Source organism: Diadema setosum, chromosome 15 (genome assembly GCF_964275005.1).
Source record: "Diadema setosum chromosome 15, eeDiaSeto1, whole genome shotgun sequence".
NCBI lineage: Eukaryota > Metazoa > Echinodermata > Echinoidea > Diadematoida > Diadematidae > Diadema > Diadema setosum.
Window position 1 is genome coordinate 12,517,700 of NC_092699.1, and position 14,548 is coordinate 12,532,247.

Below are 14,548 nucleotides of genomic sequence, written 5' to 3' on the forward strand. Positions count from 1 at the left end.
TACATGGTTAACTGTTTGAATCTAGACTTAATATCACTTAACAGCAGGCAACAAGGGCTAGGCCAAGCGAGGGCATAATTGATGGTTAATAACTTTGAAAGAAAAGAAAAAAAAAGGATTAGAAATACCTTCTGAGTGCAGTACGGTACTAATTTAGTACTGGTTGTAAATGGTCAATACAAGAATAAGACGTTTGCTTCATGCAGTCAGCCAGTAACTTGTAGCCTTTTCGTGACTTACACTTTGCAAACTGTTGATCATGCCATGCTCATAAAACATACATGTATGTCATCAAACAAGACTACATTTTCTTTTCCCTTTTGTTTAATCAAATTTAGCAGGAGCTTGTACACAAGTTGTACTTAACTAGTACAAACTACTTCGTACCTGATGAGAATCAAAAGTTCTTGCACTCGCAGATGTTTGCTGGAAAGTTCCCATAACGCTGGCACTCAAGTAGCAGAGTGAACATCAACCGATCAAGTATGGAGGATAGTGACGAAGAAGTAGCTATATATGATGTTGTTGATGTGGACAACATTGGACCTTGTGTTACGAGTGCAGTAAGAGCTTTCCGACAATATTGCGGAGCAATCGGCGCAGACTTCATATCGGCCGAGACGGATATGACAGAGGAAGATCTTTGCAACATTCTGGTGGTATTTTACCGCGATGTGCGCAGGAAGAATGGAGAACTCTATGCAAAGGGCTCGTTATTGACTCTGCGTCAGAGCTTGAAGAGACATTTTGAAAGAGTCCGTGGCATGAATATCATCGCAGATGAACAGTTTAGAAGGGCAAATGAATCTTTTCAAGCAGCAGTGCAGGATCTTGAGGCTGCAAGTAGCGGCACTCCAGTTCTGAAGCGTCCCATACCTCTGGAGGATGTTGAAAAGCTTCAGAAGTTCTTGACCCAAGATATGGACAACCCTAAGGGCTTACAGAGTAAGGTGTTTTTTGATGTACTGCTCCACCTGTCTTTGGGTGCGCAAGGGAGGGAAAACCTGCGATTCATCACCAAGACAGACTTTGCTGTTGGTGTACATCCAGTGAGTGGCCGGATATTTGTCTATTACGTGAATTCTCGTCGCGAAATTCTTCGTGCAGGCAAGACAAAGATGTATCAGACACACCGCCCTGATTGTCCAGTAGCCTCGTACCTTGCGTACACATCACATTTGCACCCAGGCACCGATGCGTTCTTCCAGCGTCCAAAGGCGGTCATCTCCAGCGATGAAATGGTGTGGTACGAAACTGCCACCGTGGGCCGGACTGCTCTAGCGATGAAAATGCAAACCATTTCCAGCGCGGCTGGGATCTCGAGGACCTACTCCAATCACAACCTGCGCGCCACGTGCATCAGTGACTACCAAGAGCCTGACTGTGACGGAGAAGACACTGGCGTTGTTGGACAGAAAGCTGAGCATGCATTCAGAAGTACAATACGTCCTGCTGACAATAGCAACACTTCCAGGCAGATGGCTGGAGGAAAGAGAAGGAAAAGTGCCTCTCTGCACCAAGTCTCACTGTGTGACACGCAAAATCCTACACTTTGCCATGATGAGCTATCTCCACCGCAAACAGTGTCAGAATCCAGTGAAGAATACGTAAAAGGTACTTCTGGACGTGGCGCTAGTGAGAGCCCTGCCAGTAGCAGAGGAGGGCATGCGTGTGAAACCAGCTTGTGCTCTCCTAGTCCTAGTGGAGCGATCAGCACTGTGATCCCCGCGGATATATCCAGCAGGCAGAGGATATCGGATGCAGTGGCCATGAATGAAGCTTCTAGTTCGGTTTGTACAACCAATAGCTCCATAGTGTGGCAATCGGCCGACATCTCTGTTCAGAGTGGTGCAACTGACTTCAAAGCAAGAATGGCCAATCCTGTACCTCAAACCAGCTCGGGCATCACAAAAGGCTGTACCAATCAGTTTGTTTGCCCGTCCATTCACCTCGTAGATGATGTATTGCCCGTTGCACCCGGTGCTGCGGGGGTGAAGGACCCGGCCCATGCAACTCCAGAAAATGCAAACAACATCAGTGAGCCTGCTGCTGCCACATACAGAATGCCACAGAACAATGCTCATGATTCCACAACAGACCCAAACAAATCATTTTATGTTGTTTCTAACAAGCATGGAGCTCGAGGAACTGTTATAAATGAGTTCCACTTCCACAATTGCACTGTTCACATTTACAATAATTCAAAGTCAGAGCAAGTGTAATTTAGCTAAAGTACAAGGTATTAACTGTCTTGGGGAGGTACACATGTATCAATGCATTCATTCTGATTTTAAGGGGTATAACTGTAATGCTATAAATGTTAGTCTTCAACTACGAATTAGCTCATCTTACGAGATGCATACACGCTCATACACACACATACACACACAAAAGACTCAGCAATTAAACTCTGCATGAAGCTTGTGTGCTAATGTCCCATATAATACTAAGTAGTGTTGAGGACTGTTTTCACTGAAGTGACTCCAAAAGAAAACTTCCTATCTCCATTTATTTATACACCTAATACTTTTTTTTCTTTAGTAATGCAGATTCCAAAAGTATCTACAAGTAATTCCACCCACTGTACCATATACCATATTCTTGTGCTAAAGGTGAATGGCATGGCAGATGTACATAGACTGTTGTTTCATGATTTAAAGCAATTTTCTATGATTGTATTGATGAGATAAAGATAAAGCTTGTTCGACTGTACAGGGGCTTAAGAGGGTGCAAGGGTGTTGGCAGTGTGTACACATAACTTTTTTTTTTTTCCCCTGGAGTGCAAGAAAGTTCATGGTTGTTTGCACTATAGCTGGATATCAATAGCTGGAAATCATGTGTACAGGTTTTTCTTCTTGGTCAGAGTACTTTACATGTACAATGTACCTGTGGAGTGTAGCATGGCAGTTTGTAAAGTGAGCGACATGTTCAGGCGTCTTTAAATCGCGTTTGGAGTTCTCTCGCTTGTCTGCAACTTTTCTGCATCTGACTGTAAATGACGAAAGGCGCAATGGCCGGTTAAAATACAAAGACACTCGTATGTGAAGAATTTGCTCGGAGTGCCGATGGTCAAATGTTGTCTCTGCTTGACGTTTCCTGTTATTCACAGATCCACACAGATTCTAGGAGGTACAGGTGAGCTTCCTTTACCCTTGCAGTTTCGTGCTTTTTTCTCTGCATTTTTGTTTTATATTCTATGTCTGTGTCACTGATTGCATGGTGGCAGAATGGGATACAGTTTTTTTAAAGTTATCTACATGTTATACAGTATCGTCAATTTAAGCATTAGGTGTGAATGATATTATACATGGTATTTTCATGTTTTTACAGTGATTTTGCATGTTTGCTGTGTGAACTATGTTTCCCTTGTTTGATAACTTCTTCTTTTGTTCAAGCTTGTAATGATTGACTATATAATTAATTCGTATTAAATCTATGGTTTACCCAACATTTCCCTGAAAAAAAAAAGAAAAAGAAAATTAACAGCCTCACAGATGTAGAGTTACAGCTGAAAATGTAAGCTTTCCTGATTTGAGGTGTTTATTTTGCCTGTTGAATTCTGTATTTAATGCATGTACAATGTATATCTCCCAGATTGCTCTTTGGAGTCTTGATGTGTGAATATTTGCAACCCTGCAATTGAGTTTATCTTGTGATGACCATGTTGAAATGAAATGCTGTATTTTTGTATGCCGAAACAATTCTTGTTAAAGGCAGGTCGTTTGATTGGCAGTCTGCCCCCGTTCCACCATGGACCGGAACAAGGAGGCCTTCGAGGCTATGAAGCCCCTGTGTGTCGTGTTGTTGAAGGAGCATACCTTGGAACGAGTTATGGCAGTAGCAAGGACTGTGGCAGACCTGGACCCGGACGCACTGCAGTCGCTGCAGCAGTACATCCTGTTCCCCCTGAGGGTGATGCTGAAGGACCCGACCAAGCTGTGAGATCCCTTTCCCGTTCTTTTCAGCCATTTCAAAACCGATGTTCATCAAATAAACTTTTAATTCGTCCTAGAATTGCATCCTCTTTGATATTTCATTAAAATAGTTTCTATTTATTGCAAAAAGTTAAGAGTCTGGATCCCCATCTCAACCAAAATTATACCATCCCTTTAATCGGACAGAGATTTGTGCCCTTTTGCTCCAAAGTGCTGCAGGGGTGGGCGAGGCCGGTGTAAGGTGCATGCAGCTGGTCCTGAGCAGAACGACGGTTGGCAACTGGGAGATGTTCTCTGACCTCTTCACCGCATTGTGTGTCATGATCAGCTCCAAGGAGATGTGTGGAAGAGGTTCGTATGCCGTTATCATTTATTCATCAACCAAGTGTTAGTGGTATCTCTCCCCACCCCTCCCACAAACACACCCTAGTAATAAAAAGAATAAAAACAAAGGAAAAGAAAATTAGAATGGAAGACTTCACATAACTTTTGCAGAAATGGAGCTCTACAGAAGAGTAAAATGAACCAAATACCAAAAAAGCTATTGAAGCATTCCAGCATTATATCCAGATAAAAAAAAAAAAATTCAATACCATGGTCTCTTTCCTCTCACCCCCAAAAAAGATAATGAATAAGAAAGACACCCCCCCCCCCCAAATAAAAGAAATATGATGAAAAAATAAAACGGTGAAAATCAAAGACAAGTACAAATTTTCTTGTCAGAAATTTGTACTTGATCCAGTGTCATGTAAGATGTGAGTTGTACTTTCCTTTGTCTTATTTTGTTGTAATGAGAAGGGAATGTGAACTGCCGCTTTTAGGAGGATATCATATTTGTTTGCATTGCAGGTGCAAGTATATAGTAAGTGTAAATATGATGTGCATATGTTTGTAAGTTACCTCAGATTTGAAGAGTCATAACTCCTTGGAATAAGAGCACTGTGAAGTCTTGCCCTTGGCTTGTACAATACTTGTGCCCGTGTGTTGCTAATTCAAATGTATATATATATTTTTTTTTTCTTTATTATTTCTAATGGGCAAGCATTAAAATTTACCCAAGTAAGCATCAGAATGTATTTTTTTAAATCTATCACTGTACACTGTAGATACTTTGATGTTTTGTGAACAGTGCATTCCAATCATAGCAAACATGGTTAATACCAGTTTTCGTATACAATGAAATAAAAATTCAGACTCCAACATTATCCACTGTATGTTTTTTTATTGTTTATTTGTTCGGTTAAAACAAAATTTTGATATAACGAAAGAAAACTGCTGTTCCCCGAGGACTTGGCCATAACAGGAGTCGACTGCAATTTCATAAACTGAGGTTTGCAGTTTGTAGATGACATGCTGTCTTCTGTCTGAATTAATACCCAACACAGCATCTGATGCATCGGAAGAGCTGAAATTGGCCGTTGTACAGACACTGACAGCCCTGCTAATTTCTGCGGATGCAGAGTGAGTATATAACTCCCTCAGCTCCTGTGTTCTCCCTCTAGCAAATGAAAAAGTATCTGAAGACATTCTGACTCTAGTTTTATTTCTCTCTCTGTTTGAATAATAGTTTTATGCAGTGGTTCTCTGGGACTGTGCTGTTTCCAGAGGTTTTTTAGATGACAGTGTAAATGTGTGTAAGGGAGTTATTCTGTTCAAGTTTTGCAGTTTATACAGAAATTCCTTGGAATATTAAAGCACTATTCAAGTCTGTTTTCTCGTCAAGATCATATGATTATGAAACAGACAGATGCAATTTACCAGGGATGGATGATCAATGTACATTTACCCTGCGTTCACGCTGGGTCCCGCATTGCAGCAGGACTTTCCCCTCCAAAACCATAGTAACAGGACCATAAACAGGACTTAAAGGGATCATCTTTGGTTGAGACCTAATTTCAGGTTTCTAGCATTTTTGGTGAGATAATAAGAAACCTCTTATGAAATATGAAAGAGCATGTAATTCCATGAGGAATTCAACAATTATTTGATGAAAATTGGTTTTGAAATGGCTGAGATATCCAAAACAGAGGGATTCTAATAAAGTGGGGACCCACCTTTTATTACGATTGCTTTGTTTTACTTTGTTTTTGGATGTTTCGGTCATTCCAAACCCAATTTTCATCAAATAAACTTTGAATTCCTCTTAAAATGGTATTCTCTGTACTATTTCATAAGCCTTTGTTTGGTATCTCGCAAAAAGTTAAAGCCCAATTCTCATCTCCACCAGTACTAAACTATCCCTTTAAAGCCCCATTCCCATAAAGCAAGTTGTGTCTGGGGACAAAGTTTGAAGGAGAGTGTGACCTTGGGTTGTAATTGATAGCAGCCAGCTGTGTAACATCAAGCATGTGCATGACTGTGCTCAACCTGGCGTCAAATGGCAGGGCTCACCTCAAACCCCCATTGCCCCTGAGTCAAGATAGTATTGTGGACGATCAGTTGTAAAAATGTTCATATGTCTTCTGATTGTCCCCGCGAGGCAGGACTTCATGTGTAAGAGCATTACAGAGTCTGCAAATTTAACCCATTCCGTACGATTTTCTAAAATTTGCGTGGATTTTCCATGTTTATGTGGGCAGGTTTCCATGATCAATGCATTAACCAGTGATGCAAGTGCTTTGTAATGCTGATGTTTTGTTTTGCCTTCTCTTTGTTCCCCATAGCCTGTTGATTCAGCTGTACTCACCCAAGTCCATCGCCATGCTTGGACACTGTGTGTCGCTCCTCTTGAGCCTGGCAGAACATGAAAGAATGAGGGCACTTCAGGTTACTTCCATTGAATGCCTGAACAGATTTGTACCTGGTAAGCTAGGTTTCATTTACGTAAGACTGGTTGAGTTGTCTGGTAATATTGTGATAAAATTTGTGCAGATAGAAATACAGGGCATTCAGACGCAAAAAAATTATACTAGAACGGTATAGCTATACCAAAACGGTATAATTATATGATGAATTTATGCATCTGAACGCTGATTAACGATACGACGTATAATGAAACGACGTATAGCGAAACGACGGTCAGAGCATCGTTTCGAACTAGAACTCGATAACGAATCAGCATTTCATGTGCGACTGAACGTATGGCGACCATAGAACGGTATAACTGGGCGGGGCTTAATGGGAGCATGCACGAAAGGTGACCCCACACCTGTCACTCAGGACTATAACAGCATGCGCAGTGGGAAACTGCACATCTATACGACGTTTCCCAGAATGGTCGAAATTAGTGTCTGAACGGTGTGTCGGCTATACGATAATTCTTTATACGTCGTTTCGTCATCAAGTTTTGGTATAAAATGGCATGTGTCTGAATAGGGGTATGTGAAGTGGATGGTACCATTCTGTATGTACTTGCCATTGCTACTCAAAGCTATTATGTAGTATCGTAGATCGTGACAGGTGTGCCAGTCTCTTTTGAAACAAAAGTTGAAATCCAAGTTCAATTTTTTGGAGGTTATTCAGGCATCTTCTCCCATCATTCTGTGAAGTTTGCTCATCAAGACTCAAATCAGTACTTCATTGTTTTGTTAATTTTGCAAGTAACTTCAACATTCAAATCATTGAAATAAATACTCTTTGTTTTGTTGTTGTTTTTTGCTGTTTTTACTGATATTACTGTATTTCAGTGTTCTGCATGATGAAGCAGGTTTCAAGTGCACAAATAGTTGCTAAAGTAGTGTTGAGTTTCTACTTAAGCTCGCTGCACAGCGTCTACATTGCACAGAGTTCAAGTGCTGTGCACCTCTGGGTATTTATAAGTGCATTAATTTCATCCTGGGTGTGTTGCCTTTAGTCTGTGTGTTACGGCATGCATCATGCATCGCACACACCGTCAAAGACTCCCAGTGGTGACTGCTACGTTTTTGTTTGTTTGTTTTTTCCCCGAATGTCTTCATAGATATTTTATGATTGTTGTGGTAATGGCTTGATATGAAATTTGATTTGGCACTGTGAGAGGCACCTACTTAATCCTGCCTTTGGGGCACATCCTGTGAGGATTTCCTCTGGAAAATAATCCCTTGTGCAATATTCTGCTTCAGAAACCTGTCACATGTTAAGGATTTGCTATTTTTAGTTAAAAGAGAGCTGAATGATTAAATGCAAAGTTTGATGGTGTTCAAACTGCACTACCTATTAAAAAAAAACATGAAAAAACAAACAATAAACCAATAAGTTTGTACTTGTTGGACTCTTTCCATAACGCTTAGTTCATCTAATGTTATCTGACTGTAAATATGTACAATATGTACACCACGGAGTACTACGGATCCGGCCAAAAATGAAATAACTTACCATTCCAAGACTTATACCTCTAAAATTCAGAGCATATCGTTTGAGTTACCACTTTACATGCTCCAGAGAATGGGTACTTCAGTTTACACAGTTTACACCTCTGCTACCAGAATATGCATTATAATGATCCCCTTGCCGGCCAGAATGTTTTTAAGGACACAAATATTGATGTTATTGTATCAACCACTCCAAAAATTTTAAGGGTCTTTCTACATTGTGCCATTGTACCGGAAAAAAAAAAAAAAATTGCTAGTGTTACATGGGTAAGTTCAGTGTAAATGGTGTTTTTGTCCTCTTTATTTCAGCTGATGAACAGTCACACGCTGTGGTCTACCGAGCTGCGTCCCGGGCCTTTGCCTCGTTTCTTCCCGGTCTGTCCGTAGCCCTCAGCCGAGTCATTACAGGGGACCAAAAGCAAGGACAGGTACCCAAAGACAAAAACTGAAAACCATGGTTTCATTTGTGTGGCAGCCCACTGTAGCTCTCTTCACATACTGAACATAAACTCAATAGAAGCTCTATGAATGAAACAACCATTTCTGCTCCTAAGAATTTAAATGAGTTTTAGTACTCAATTTACTTTCAGTGCATTCACTTGAAGCAGAATGCTGTGATATTATTTTTCTGTATATTTTATTCTATTATACCATTTTCTTCCCTCATTTCACAGTCAACCAGTGTGTGCTCAAGATCATGTGTACAAGTGTTAATTCTCTTATTTTATGTTTTGTGGAAGAAAAAAATTGAAATGAAAGTGAACTGAATTGGATTGAATTGAATTTTGTATTCTATTTGTAGTGTGTGTTTTTTTTTATTAACTCTAAATATTTGATTCTTAGAGTGCATAACATGTATATTCAATAACTCATCATTTTCAGTAGCTTCCCTGTCAATCTAGATTGTTCTTTGATTTTCTATTTTTCCTTGTAACTTTGAATTTAAAACCTTGCCTAATCTTTTGTTGTTGTTTTTTTTCTCTGTATCATTGTCTCTCCCTCTCTCAAATTTTAGGCAGTTACTGTGGTGAGTATGCTTTTCCACTGCAATAGATGAATATAAAGATGTATTACAGAGGAAAATGGAAACTAGGTATACATGACGAATTGTAAACAATAGAATCTTTACCAAGTATATTCCACCTTATATTCTTTGTGTGTCATTGCAAATGAAGCTGAAAAACCTCTTTACTTCACATGGCTATGTGGTTTGTCTTTGATTACTGAAAGTGTCCGACGTATCTGTATATACATATCTGATAAAATTTCAAATTTCTTCGCACAAGTTTCTGATAGTCTACGTTTGAAAGCTCATTGAGAGGCGTGAGAAGATTATTTAATGTAGCAGTACATAGTTTAGCCTTGCTAATTACAATGCGTCCTCTTTAAAATGGTTTTTGTGATGGACAAGTCTCTTGCAAAAGGGCAGTGATTTGGCTTAGTTGGTAGCATGTCTCTTTTCAGATCCAAAGGGCCTGGGTTGGATTCACAAGTCTAACTAAGCAGTGTTGTGTCTAATTGTAATGTCCCCTCTAGTTTAAAGAGATAAAACACTCTGTCCCTCGGATAGAACATAAAATTTAGGTCCCGTGTGTTAGAGAGTCACAACTTGTGCATGTAAAAGATCCCGCCTCATTCATTCATCGCAAAGAGCAGGTTGTTAACCTGGGAAGTTGCCCACCCACCCACCTACCCACACAATAACTGTGTAATCTTCAAACATGAGGCTGCACTCGCGGAAGCAAAAGAAGAAGAAGTAGATGACTTGCTTTTAATACAAGTAGAAAATTGCACACTGGTATTTTGCTAGACCCATTGTGGTATTAGTAATAGCTTTGTGCATTTAACACTTTCTCCGTTGAGCTGTGATTACTGCCTTCCTTCACTCAGAAGCAGCTTATTATATTACAGATTTATTTAGCTGAATCTTGATGCAGGTACTATGAAAGTAGTCCAAAGATTTTCCCTCTATCTGTCATGAAAAATTTCTTTTCCTGTGATGCCTTGTATGGCTTTTCAAAATAAGATTATGGGAGTGGTTATCTATGATTATCCATCCTGTATGCCAGAGTGCCATTGAGTGTTGGGCGAGGCATGTCGCCATGGTGATGGATGATGGGCTCCTTGCTCCCACCAAGGAGGCTGCCCAGCAGAGAGATGCTGCTACCAAGCCAGCATCTGACAAGGGCCCCCAGTCCCTCCTAGCGGAGAAGACGGAAACGTGGGTGAGAGACAGCGCGGCGAAACTAGACATGCTCATCGGCAAAATTGTCGCCATGGTTACCAGCCGGAGCTGGAAAGTGAGGATGGCACTGGTCTCTTTTGCCAATCGACTCATCACGACAACAAAAAGGTATTAAAAAAAGAAAGTTTATTAGCCTTCATTTTCAGTACAAGGAAAACATCTCTTTGTGTGTGTGTGTGTGATGTGAGGCAAGAGGGTTGCCTAGATGTGACTTCCTAAATCTGAAATGAAACTCATTGCCATGATTTGTTTCAGGACAAAAATCAAACAAGTTATTTGCTTCCACATACTGGTCATGTAATGCAAATGTAGAAATGTTTCATGTTCTCTTGATAATGAAAGGTGGTTATGTTTTGACTACAAATGTCAAATTACATAGTACATAATGTCAACATTTTTTTGTTTGTGCATGATAAATTAACACGGTGTAAACTCTTCCTACAAGTTTGACATCATCAGTACGGCTATGCTTCTTGTATTGCATGATCCCTGCTTTGATTTCTCACTCTAGCTCCATGGCTTGCAGCATGAGCAAGCTCCTGGAAGTACTGGTAAGCCTCTCTCAGGACAGCTATGACCAGATTGCGAGCAAGAGTCTGACCGTCCTGAGATCGCTGGCCAAGCAGCCGCTGACCGCTGAGAGCCGTCTGTTGAGCGAGCTCCTGGAGGACGGCATGCACAGACTGGTCACCACCCTACCTCGGATCATCAGGACGGCAGGTGCTGTGTAGCTTGTTCACTGATGTCACATTCTTGTCGGTCCTTGTTTTCAAACGAGGCAATCAAATGTTCAAAAAGGTTTAGAGCGAGCACTTTAATAATTCTTTGTGTGCCACATTATACTGAGATGGCAACATACGAGCACTTTTGGAAAACATACCATTTTTTCAAAGCCATGTAACTTTTCATGAAAGCATTTTATGCTATAGATGCAAGTACAGCAAAGTTGTAACAAAGTTGCAAGCTTTGCCGTGGTATGAATTTTGTGACAAAGCTGTACTGTGGCATGATCACGATTTACCAGTTGGTTTGTTCGTTGGTCGAGCGTTTGAGCATACTATGTGAAACTGGCAAGCCATCTACTGAGTGGGATGTGGGAACATGGCAAGCAAAAAGATGATAGGTCAGGAGTGTCATTTTACTTTAGCACCAACTCTCTGTTTGAGAAGAGTACCTACCCAGGTGGCAAAACAATGATGTCGCAACATTCATTGACTTCATGGGGGGGGGGGGCAATTTTATTGGCAATTGAAGATGCTGGTAGCATTTCTGAGCATTCAAGCTTCTCTTTTTTTCTTTTTTTCTTTTTTTTCTCAAAGGCACTTTGGAGGACTGTGGACAGAATTGGGTGTCTGTTCCAAAGAACTAATAACAATTGAGTGGGATGTGGGAACATGGCAAGCAAAATGATGATAGGTCAGGAGTGCCATTTTGCTGTAGCACCAACTCTGTGTTTGAGAAGAGGACCTACCCAGGTGGCAAAACAATGATGTTACAACATTCATTGACTTCATGGAGGGGAGGGGCAATTTTACTGGCACTTGAAGATGCTGGTAGCATTTCTGAGCATTCAAGCTTCTCTTCTTTTTTTCTTCTTTTTTCTTTTTTTCTCAAGAGCACTTTGTGAAAACTGTGGACAGAATTAGGTGTCTGTTCCAAAGAACTAATGACAATTGAGCCAAAGTACTCTTTACAGACAGTAGTTCATATGAATACTATCTCCTTTTAGGACCATTTATGAACCTTACTGAATGTACTGTGGCATGATTATGATTTACCAGTTGGTTTGTTCATGGTCGAGCGTTTGAGCATGCTATGTGAAACTGGCAAGCCATCTACTGAGAGGGATGTAGGAACATGGCAAGCAAAATGATGATAGGTCAGGAGTGCCATTTTGTTTTAGCACCAACGCTGTTTGAGAAGAGGACCTACCCAGGTGGCAAAACAATGATGTTACAACATTCATTGACTTCATGGAGGGGAGGGGCAATTTTACTGGCAATTGAAGATGCTGGTAGCATTTCTGAGCATTCAAGCTTCTCTTCTTTTTTTCTTCTTTTTTCTTTTTTTCTCAAGAGCACTTTGTGAAAACTGTGGACAGAATTAGGTGTCTGTTCCAAAGAACTAATGACAATTGAGCCAAAGTACTCTTTACAGACAGTAGTTTATATGAATACTATCTCCTTTTAGGACCATTTAGGTGCTTAAAGGGACTGTACAGTACTGGTTGAGGTGGGGATTCATGTTTTGAACAATCCTAAGTGAGATAATGAGAAACCTCTTATAAAATATGAAAGAACATGTAATTTTAAGAAGGATTCAATGTTTATTTGATGAAAATTGGTTTTCAAATGGCTGAGATATCAAAAAAAAGTGATAATAATAACAGGCGACAGGCCAAGCCTTTTATTAGGATCTCTGTTTCTCCTTGTTTTTGGATATCTCAGCTATTTCAAAACCGATTTTCATCAAATAAACTTTTGATACCCCTTAGAATTGCATGCTCTTTGACATCTCATAGAGTGGTTTCTGAATATCTCGCAAAACGTTAAAAGATAAATCCTCACCTCAACCAGAACTGTACACACCCTTTAACCAGTGAACCTTACTGAATTTACTGTGGCATGATAACAATTTACCAGTTGGTTTGTTCGTGGTCGAGCGTTTGAGCATACTATGTGAAACTGGCAAGCCGTCTACTGAGTGGGATGTGGGAACATGGCAAGCCAAAAAATGATAGCTCAGGAGTGCCATCTTGCTGTAGCACCAACTCTCTGTTTGAGAAGAGTACCTACCCAGGTGGCAAAACAATGATGTCGCAACATTCATTGACTTCATGGGGGGAGGGGCAATTTTACTGGCACTTGAAGATGCTGGTAGCATTTCTGAGCATTCAAGCTTCTCTTCTTTTTCCTCTTTTTTTTTTTCCCTCAAAAGCACTTTGGGGGACTGTGGACAGAATTGGGTGTCTGTTCCACAGAACTAATAACAATTGAGTGGGATGTGGGAACATGGCAAGCAAAAAGATGATAGGTCAGGAGTGCCATTTTGCTTTAGCACCAACTCTCTGTTTGAGAAGAGGACCTACCCAGGTGGCAAAACAATGATGTTACAACATTCATTGACTTCATGGGGGGAGGGGCAATTTTACTGGCAATTGAAGATGCAGGTAGCATTTCTGAGCATTCAAGCTTCTCTTCTTTTTTTTTTTCTTTTTTTCTTTTTTTCTCAAAGGCACTTTGGAGGACTGTGGACAAATTGGGTGTCTGTTCCAAAGAACTACCAAATTGAGTGGGATGTGGGACTGTGGCATGCAAAAAGATGATAGCTCAGGAGTGCCATTTTGCTTTAGCACCAACTCTCTGTTTGAGAAGAGGACCTACCCAGGTGGCAAAACAATGATGTTACAACATTCATTGACTTCATGGGGGGGGGGGGGGGGGGCAATTTTATTGGCAATTGAAGATGCTGGTAGCATTTCTGAGCATTCAAGCTTCTCTTCTTTTTTTTTTCTTTTTTTCTCAAAGGCACTTTGGAGGACTGTGGACAGAATTAGGTGTCTGTTCCATAGAACCTATAACAATTGAGCGAAAGTACAATGTACTCTTTACAGACAGTAGTTTATATGAATACTATCTCCTTTTAGGACCATTTAGGTGCTTAAAGGGACTGTACAGTACAGGTTGAGGTGGGGATTCATGTTTTGAACAATCCTAAGTGAGATAATGAGAAACCTCTATAAAATATGAAAGAACATGTAATTTTAAGAAGGATTCAATGTTTATTTGATGAAAATTGGTTTTCAAATGGCTGAGATATCAAAAAAAGTGATAATAATAACAAGCGACAGGCCAAGCCTTTTATTAGGATCTCTGTTTCTCCTTGTTTTTGGATATCTCAGCTATTTCAAAACCGATTTTCATCAAATAACTTTTGATACCCCTTAGAATTGCATGCTCTTTGACATCTCATAGAGTGGTTTCTGAATATCTCGCAAAACGTTAAAAGCTAAATCCTCACCTCAAACAGAACTGTACACACCCTTTAACCAGTGAACCTTACTGAATGTACTGTGGCAT

General features: G+C 40.3%; 2 protein-coding genes across 2 annotated transcripts in view; both read left to right on the forward strand.

The window, feature by feature from the left end:
* Positions 1 to 485: 485 nt before the first annotated feature.
* LOC140239355 (uncharacterized) lies at positions 486 to 2,948 on the forward strand. The gene is made up of 2 exons (XM_072319230.1): positions 486 to 2,037; positions 2,846 to 2,948. The coding sequence occupies exons 1-2, from the start codon at positions 486 to 488 to the stop codon at positions 2,917 to 2,919; spliced, it is 1,626 nt and encodes a 541-aa protein (XP_072175331.1). The 3' UTR covers positions 2,920 to 2,948.
* A 51-nt stretch (positions 2,949 to 2,999) lies between these two features.
* LOC140239356 (TELO2-interacting protein 1 homolog) overlaps positions 3,000 to 14,548 on the forward strand; it is a 30,102-nt gene continuing 18,553 nt past the window's right edge. The window contains exons 1-9 of the mRNA XM_072319231.1: positions 3,000 to 3,135; positions 3,718 to 3,938; positions 4,147 to 4,286; positions 5,321 to 5,396; positions 6,599 to 6,738; positions 8,534 to 8,652; positions 9,240 to 9,251; positions 10,294 to 10,577; positions 10,981 to 11,189. Coding sequence (XP_072175332.1) covers positions 3,751 to 3,938; positions 4,147 to 4,286; positions 5,321 to 5,396; positions 6,599 to 6,738; positions 8,534 to 8,652; positions 9,240 to 9,251; positions 10,294 to 10,577; positions 10,981 to 11,189 — 1,168 coding nt within the window. The 5' untranslated portion in view covers positions 3,000 to 3,135; positions 3,718 to 3,750. The remainder of the gene's footprint in view (positions 3,136 to 3,717; positions 3,939 to 4,146; positions 4,287 to 5,320; positions 5,397 to 6,598; positions 6,739 to 8,533; positions 8,653 to 9,239; positions 9,252 to 10,293; positions 10,578 to 10,980; positions 11,190 to 14,548) is intronic.

Bases quoted from the DNA above. Each gene is read 5' to 3' on its own strand.
- LOC140239355 (XM_072319230.1), top strand. From the start codon at position 486: ATGGAGGATAGTGACGAAGAAGTAGCTATATATGATGTTGTTGATGTG. The intron at 2,038-2,845 runs GTGAGCCTGCTG...TCATGTGTACAG, and splicing joins AGAAAATGCAAACAACATCA to GTTTTTCTTCTTGGTCAGAG.